Source organism: Macadamia integrifolia, chromosome 7 (genome assembly GCF_013358625.1).
Source record: "Macadamia integrifolia cultivar HAES 741 chromosome 7, SCU_Mint_v3, whole genome shotgun sequence".
In the NCBI taxonomy this organism is placed as follows: Eukaryota; Viridiplantae; Streptophyta; class Magnoliopsida; order Proteales; family Proteaceae; genus Macadamia; species Macadamia integrifolia.
In genome coordinates this window covers 24,005,395-24,014,079 of record NC_056563.1, presented here as the reverse complement: position 1 = coordinate 24,014,079, position 8,685 = coordinate 24,005,395, and the positions used below count along the sequence as shown (strand labels likewise).

General features: G+C 35.5%; 1 protein-coding gene across 1 annotated transcript; it reads left to right on the top strand.

Annotated features, from left to right (window-relative positions):
* Positions 1-1,527: 1,527 nt before the first annotated feature.
* LOC122085253 (AP-2 complex subunit sigma-like) lies at positions 1,528-8,685 on the top strand. The gene is made up of 6 exons (XM_042653743.1): positions 1,528-1,834; positions 1,928-2,026; positions 2,124-2,174; positions 4,641-4,814; positions 7,718-7,777; positions 8,286-8,685. The coding sequence occupies exons 1-6, from the start codon at positions 1,832-1,834 to the stop codon at positions 8,325-8,327; spliced, it is 429 nt and encodes a 142-aa protein (XP_042509677.1). The 5' UTR covers positions 1,528-1,831; the 3' UTR covers positions 8,328-8,685.

The window sequence follows — 8,685 nt, the reverse complement described above, 5'->3', positions numbered from 1 at the left end:
TATTCAGTTAATTATGAATTTCGCAACTTGTCATTGTAAAGTATCATTATTTCCTACATGGGTATTTACTTTTTTAAGATTATACCTTCATCAGCTTTTCCATGGGGGAAGGGGGAGAAAGAGAGGGAGTTGTATTATGAGTTACAACATATAGGTGGGCACCAATTAGTTCTCCTCATTCTAGATGAATGCAGTGGATAGGTTGCTTCCTCTAAAGCCATTGTATGGAACTTTAATTATTGTAAACAAAGTGGAAAAAATCACTTTTATCATCCTCATTATACAACAAAACTGTTGTTAAGAGTTTGTAATGTTTTTTTTTTTTTTTTTTTATTTTTTTCAGAATAGACATAAGCCCGAAGGCTTATGTTTTCATATCTTTTGGAGGAAAGAAAGCTTCACCTGTTTGCTGGTGTGGCTCATTTTCCGACATTGGCATAAAGTGGTTGCAATACAGGGTCAGGGACAGGAGTCAAGTGGAGTTACATCTCCCTGCAACCTCCCTGATGGAGGGAAGATTTAAATGCTGAGTGACAATGGGACCATGTTCTCAGGTTTTGAATTTGCGGAGAGATTCGTCAACCTCTGTAACTTGAGTGAGGGACAGGGTAATGTTAATCCTCTGTGACTGTGTGTGCATCTTGAAAGTTTCTGAAAAGGTGTTAGTGAATAAGGGAAAAAACTTTGGCAGATAGCTGGTCTACACTTTTTTGGGTTAAAGGATAATCATTATGGCACAAAGAACCCGCGAATTCAGAATTACCAGATCACTTCTGAATCCAGAGAGTCGATAATGATCAATCTATCCTACACGTTCGGGATAGATAGGGCCTTCCGAACTAGAGTGTGAGTTAACATGTTGCCTACTTTAAGTTCTCCTACTGCGGTGCTCATCTGTAGGCAGTGCTCACATGAACTGGCATACCCGCACAAGCACAGCTCGTGTATAGGTCTAGCCAGCACGGCACACAGGCCACAGCCCCTTGTCAGTCCACATTTGGGGGGCTACCTGGTTTTCTTATTGGTTGATTAACTCCTGCTTGCAGCCAAACTGCCAAAGAAAAAGAATCTTAAAATGTAATTTTGGATATAATGTAAGTTATATTTTTTAAAATACTATAATTTAGGAGTGTAATTGTGAACCCAAAGGAGAAGATAAATTATATTCCATTTATTTGTCTGCGAGTAAAGGGCTGCAACCCGGGTAGCAGCCAAATATTTCTGGAGACTAATAACTCAACAAAAAATAATGGTCGAATTAATAAGCCATCATTCGACCAAAAAAAAAAAAAGAATTAATAAGCCTTCATATCTTATTATTTTATTGGTAGAAATATTTTGTCAATAATAAACGGATCAGATAGTTACTAAATCACAATCTCATCAAGGGGAGTGCAGAGTGTTAAACGCATTTTGACGGCTGCGATTCCACATATTGGGAGTGGGACCCATATGTCTGGTATTGTACAACGTTCTTCAGAAATAGTGGTTACAGCACGGTAGCAAATCTCTCTCATAGAGGTGACTATTTGACCAAACATTTGACGTTTCTCAGGGTGCGGATCCAAGGACACTGCTTATTCTTATTCTCGATCTGACTCGATCACTCGAGAAGATTTCCTCCCTCCCTCCCTCCTTCCCTCTCCTTTTGCAATCTGCGACTGAGCTTTCTTTAACACTTGATGACAGAGGAGCCCCGAGCAAAGCCAAAGCCAAATCCAAATCCAAATCCAAAACCCTAGGTCCTTTTTACCTGTTGAGATTCTTCGCCGTCTTCACTCTTTCCTCCTCTCTCTCTCAGTCATTTGGATTCTTTGTTGATATTTCAACAATGGTAATATTGGCTACGGTCGTTCGGTTTACTGAAGGGATTTTTGGAAATTCTGGCATTTGAACTGACTTTCTCCTCGTTTAACTGTAATGGCAGATCCGATTCATTATACTACAGAATAGGCAGGGGAAGACTCGTCTTGCCAAGTATTATGTCCCTTTAGAAGAATCAGAGAAACACAAAGTCGAATACGAGGTCGGATCATGTTAATTGTTTATGTATCTTCCCCCTACCCTCTTCACTTGGTTTTTCTCGATTTCTTTCTTATGTAGATATGTTGATTGCTCTTCAGGTTCATCGATTGGTGGTCAATAGGGATCCCAAATTCACGAATTTCGTTGAGGTTTGTGATTCTTAAATCATTATCCTTTCCTTTTTTTCATTTTGAGAATTTTTTCTTGGTTCAATCTCTGAAAAGACACCCGGAATTGTATTGAATTTGGAAATTGGATTTTATAAACTAAACTCAAGTAGACTTGGAAATCTTCCTGTGGTAAAATTTCACTAGACAAAAAACATAAGGACATAAATAATTGAACCAATAGACAACAATATGAAGCCGAACAACTGCATGCCACAGGGAACCACTATTCTCTCTTTAAGCATCTTCAACTCAATAAGCCTTTCACCGGATTTTTCTTTTTAGGGATAAGTAACAATTTATTCAATTGGTAAGCATGAGCATACTAGTGCAATTATTCAAGGTCTAAATTTTTGATTAAATTTAGAAGCATAGTTGTCATGGCGCCAAGGCGAACCAAAGCGGTGGAGGGTTGTCTAAGCGCTTAGGCGAGAAGGCGCACGCCTTGAGGCGAACAAGGCAACCAATTGTTATTTTTCCTATTTTCTAACATTATTTAGTAAGCTATATATACCTTGTATCATAAAAAATCAAGATTAAGCAACATCAAGTCATTAAAAATCAACATTTAGCCATATTAAATCATAAAAAATTAACATTAAGTCATTAAGTTATAAAAAATCAAAATTTCGAGAAATGCTCTGGTTCTATAATAAGTTTGACTGGTCAAATGATATTATTTTTACATGAGACTTTTTGTATCAGTTATAATATAAAACCAGCTTTCCAGCAAGTCTAAGATTACTTAAATTTGAGTTGTAATGACAAAGTTATGCTCTGGTCAAACTTATTTTTAAGTGCTCGAATGTTGTTAAAATCGTCTGAATGAAAATAATTTTATGGATATCAAAACAAAAAATTATTTTACCAGACTTTTGGTTTTTAGCAATGTTTTAATATGATAGAATTTATAAAATTTTCATAATTGAGAAAAACTCCAGCATTTAAAAGTTGAAAGTTACCCCTATAACCAAAATCCAGTTTTTCTTCTTGGATTGGGGGGTTGACTTTTTATCTTTTTGGAATTTGATTTTTAAACTATTTTTATTGGATTCAAATAGGGGGGTATTTGCTTATTTATGAATAATATCTTAAGTAAATGAAATAAAAAATTCATTTACTTAAATGTTATTTGGCATAAATAAGTGCCAAAACACAAGGCGGCATGCAGTGCAATAAGGCGACTGTCGCCTAGGCCCCAGGCAAACCGCCTGGACGCCTAGGCGACGCCTTGACAAATATGTTTAGAAGTTAGGTACTCTGACCAATTTTAAGAATCTTGATTACTGAACAATGGAGTCCTTGGTCTAGTTGCTTTGCCAAACCTTTTTACTCACTTTCCCAGTTTTCTTACTCTCTCAGATGCATTAATTTCTAGTTTTATCTTTTGTATTGTCATTTATCCATACTAACAATCTCATTTCCACTACAGTCATTTAACAGATTAAGCACCCCTTGTTACATCAAAATATTTTTTTAGAATAATAAGTAGAAAAGAATAGTCCAGCTTCAATAATGATCCAACTTAAACATACAACTCAACTCAACCTTATCCCAACTAAATGGGTTTGGCTACATGGATCCATACACTCCAATCAGCTCTACTCAAAGCCATATTTGTTTAAACCTAAGCTATGCATATCTTTCCTCACAACTTCTCCCAAAGTCATTTTAGGTCTGCCCTGCCCTTTTTAGTGCCATTGATGCACATGTCCAAGAGTGATATCTAGAATGGAATCACTAGAATGGAAGAGTACAAAATGAGAGTGATATCTTGAGCTTCTACTCTTAGTTATTACATAGGACATATTCTTTTTTCTCCCTTATCTCTAATTCAGGTCCCCAGGACCCCCTACCCAAAAGGATTCTCTATAATGAATTATCTACGATCCAAGAGTGACATCTAGAATTTATATGCTTGGTTTTACAGCCGTATACTCTGCAGATGCTCCAAACATTCTAGAGCTTTTCATTTATGTGCTACCATATTTGTGTTTCACTTCAGGCTACTGCTCCACTTCACCACCCTGTTATTTAGGACATGGATGTATTTGGAAGTGGTATCTTTATATGTTATTTGGAGTTTCATAGCAGTGGCATGATAATTAAGTTTTTGCATATGTCTTACACTTTATGGCAATCATATGTACATAATACAATGTTCAAGAGGGAGAGGTTATTTCGTCTTTGCTTTCCATGAATTTTTCGTTAATATATGTATTTTTTTCATAACATTCTGTTTTCTTTCTTTAATTACACTTTTCGATGAAACCTCGGTGATATAAAATCAATAAACTTTTGAGAATCATCAACTTGACAACAGATGAGGTGTTCAATTTACTTATTGATTCTCGCCTTAATATATCAGTTATATGCTCACTAATTACTAATTCTTCTCATTGTTTTGTTGGTCCTTCAGAAATTTAAACACTGATTTCATTTTTTCAGTTCCGCACCCACAAGATTATCTACAGGCGATATGCTGGTTTGTTTTTCTCAATGTGTGTTGACATCACAGATAACGAGTTAGCATACTTGGAGTGCATCCACTTATTTGTGGAGATTTTGGATCATTTTTTCAGCAATGTGTGTGAACTGGATCTAGTATTTAATTTTCACAAGGTTTGTGCAGTTCTTAGAACTTCTATTATAATGTTTCTCTTTCTCTGCTAGTCATTTCTTGCTAATTACTTAGTACTCCTCAGCTATATTTCTGACCATTGTAATTTATCAAATACAAATTAATACTCTTAGTCTCTTAATCTGGAGATATTAGACATTGAGTGTCTCCTCTTCATTTTTCTTGTTTGAGGACTATGGGGCCTTACCGTGCAAGTTTTTCATGTCTAATCTGCAGGACTGCCATTATGAAATACACCTCATTTATTGGATGATAAAAAAATCCAAGGATCAATAAGTGCTTAAAAATGACCCATATCATTCTGGATTTCTTTTTCCTAACAAATGATCATCTGATCCAGTGACAAAAGGCCCAATATACTAGCTATGATAGATCGGATCAGTCCCCATCCGATACTGATATTGGATGACCAATCCAGTCTGATTCCGATATTGATAAACATCCAATGCTTTTTATTGCCTTGAAAAATCTCTTTTGTGGTTTTTAGCGACAACTTGTCCTTCATATATGTCAAATTTCCCATGCTTTGTGCATGTGAATCTTTATATGCTTGTTAAGAGCAATGATATGAGCACTCTCCTTGAGTATATTTCGCAATAAAGTCCATGTCAACTTTCTTCTTTGACTCTTTTATTAAATTTCTGTTGTTTCTGTTGATACCCTGAACTAAATTAGGAATTGGAATGCATGCTGATAAGCATGAATTATATATATCCTTAAAAAGTTAATCCATAGTTTTTCATGAATAGGGCCACCGATGTTGCTTCTTTGGTACTGTGAAAGCAGGATGAATTTTCCTTTGAGAAGAAACACGGAAGTATAACTTCTAGTTTTTCTTGTTTTTCATCCTTTGTCTTCTTTTGACATTCTATATTATGAAATGCATATTAGCTTTAAGTCACATTGTTGCAGATGTCACTGCCTGTGTGTCAAACATGTAATGTGTTAGCATAAAGTCCGGGTGCTGTATGTTCTGTTGTCCAATTTGTGGACTTCATCATGCAGGACTAGCATGAGTAAGTTGCACTTCTTGTGACCATTAGAATTATCTACTGGCTCTATATTACCTCTAGAGTATCAGAAATTTTGCCTTGACCTTGTGGCCAAGCCAGCTGTGATATCTGGTCTAGGCGTGTGTTGATTTTCTGCTTTCCTGCTTGCCAATCAGGTTTTTTCATTTTTTTTTATGCTATTTCCTTTAGATATTATATTATTATTTTGTATAATTAAAAGAGTGAAATCCCTTTTATTTTTTATGTTTTGATAACTCTGGGCTGTGGGTCTCGGGTGTCGACTATGCCTGCAGTTCAGGGGATAAACTCAATTATTTTGTATCTTTGTATTCTTGTCTATTAATGCACTTTCATTATAATGTTAATCATTTACCAGGTCCAGATTCTGTTGTAAAAGTAGAATTAAATACCCCAAAAAGCAATGTACCTTTATAGTTCCATTTCATTCTAGTCGGACACACTTCTTCCTGTTTGTTTATAAAGGGGAAATCCCCTTGGTGAAACAGTTCCCATGTTTATTAGTTGTTTTATAAAGTTCATTCATGGAAGTGCATCAATAGTTAAAATCCAGTCTTTAATGGAAAATAAAGAAATCTGGTAATGTTTTTTTATACAGTTACACCTGTTCTTCCCTACGGATCTTTTCAAAATTACGTTGACTGTAATAATTTAAGAAATATATCATGGAAATTCAAATTCATATGCTTAAGAATCTCCTCACTCTATGTAAGTTCCCATGCATATATATGCACCTAGATTTGTGTTTATTGTACAGCAAGGATGCGAGTCAGTTGGTGTATTTTGTACCTAAAATGAAGTGTCAGTATAGTCCAGGCAATATTGTGTAGTATTATCAATATCATAGTATCTGTATGTACAGTTGTTGTCTGCATTTGTTTCTGATAACACACGAACTGCCTGATTAAACTAATATTGTAGTATTTGTGAGTTCATTTTCTCAGGTAGACAGTTCTATGGGTCACTGGCATTTGTCCTCATTAAACTGGTTTCTAGATACCTATTTTTATTTGATGCAGTTGTTTTATCTAAGTGGTTAGACATTTTTTAGCTAATGCTATTATTGGGTTTTGCTCTTTGAGGAATGGCAAAAGTTAACAGGCTATGAATGGGATTTCTATTCTTGAGAGATCTTGTTTAATAGAAGTCCAAGATAAGGTCTTGGTTAATTTAAATGCGATAAACATATTTGTTCATTTGCTTGAGTTTTATTGGGAAAAAAGAAAGGTGATCATTTTCCTACTTTTAAATATTCCCTTCTCATTTTATAGAGCAGGCTGAATTTTGGGTTCAAAGAAAATTATTTTAAAATATTTTCGTGATTTGCAGTGGAGTTTCTCTATCATTACTTGGGTGATTTTGAAAGCTCCAATGAATAAACAATTGCAATTTTTTCTTCATTGATTGTAATTTTATAGCCCTATAAAATATATCAAATTTCTATTTCTTGTACTTCTGCAATGAGTATTCAGTGATTCAATCCTTGTTTGGTTTTAGTTCAAGCTCTAACTGAGGGTTACCTTTTGTTGTGCTGCATGCCCATTATTCACTGAGACTCCTTTTTAATGCATTTTTGCATTTGCACACCAATCAGAAGATGCATTTGCAAAATCAGTCATGCCTACCACGTAAAAATTTGAATGCATTAGCAGTACCTTATCTTAAAAGTCCATAATATTTGTTATTTATTTAATTCCCATGTGGTTAAGAAATTGTCTTTCAATTTCCATTGTTAACATTCACTGTAATTACTGCTTGTATGTTATTACTTTGTTAGGAAAAGTTTTTAATTTGTTATTGGCATTACTAACAAACTCCCCCCCCCCCCTTTTTCTTTTTCCCCCCTATGATAGGTGTATTTGATACTTGACGAATTCATCCTTGCTGGGGAGCTCCAAGAAACAAGCAAGAAGGTGCGTATGCCTTTTCCCAGCACTATGGCACAGGGTTGCCAAAACACTATACCATCCTTCTGACAAAAATAAAAGGCAGGCACCTTTGAACATAGAATGAACATAGAATGGGCCCCTTTTGTTTGCATAAGCTGTGTCTAGCTTGCAAGGCCTCGTAAGTCATAACATATTTTAACCTTAAATTCTTCTGTCTTCTTCCATCCTAACATGCTTTGAACGAGCGAAAAATCTTTCATCTTTCAAAAAGGAAACAATTAGATCTCTTATTTAAAAAAATATATATATAGAAAAGAAAAGCTGCCTATTACTTGCTTTTGGCCATGATATGATTCTCTTCAATACCGACAATGTTGTTTTCTGCCGTTTACATTTCTGGAGCTCTGGTGTTACTGTGTGCCTGTTCAAGCATATCCATGGGCCTGTTTCTTGCAGTACTGGTTGTTGTAAACTTCCTTATGGCCATTAAAGGATTAGGATTCAACAGTTGTATGTGGTCTACATATTGCAGGCAATCATAGAGAGAATGGGTGAGTTGGAGAAGCAGGAGTAACCTGATTGTGGTGAGGATCTGCAGCAGCTTGACTTCATCTTGATTACATGTTCTGTTAACTTCTTCTGTGCATCAAATTTCAGAGCTCATTCTTGGCCTTGTAACATGACAATGAACGCGAAGACAAACGAGAAGGAAGTGCCTTATCCTCCCCTCAACTCCCCCCCCCCCCCCCAAAAAAAAAAAAAAGATTTTTTCCCCATTTTGTTGTGAATTCTGGTAATTGTTGCATTTCCTTCCACATTTTGAACGATCCTTGTAATTTCCTTTGTATCTCGTGTTATTGAATGCTAAACAGAAACGGTTCTACGAAGTGCTTTACTTCAGCTTTTAAGGGATTTATGATTTTATTTGATGA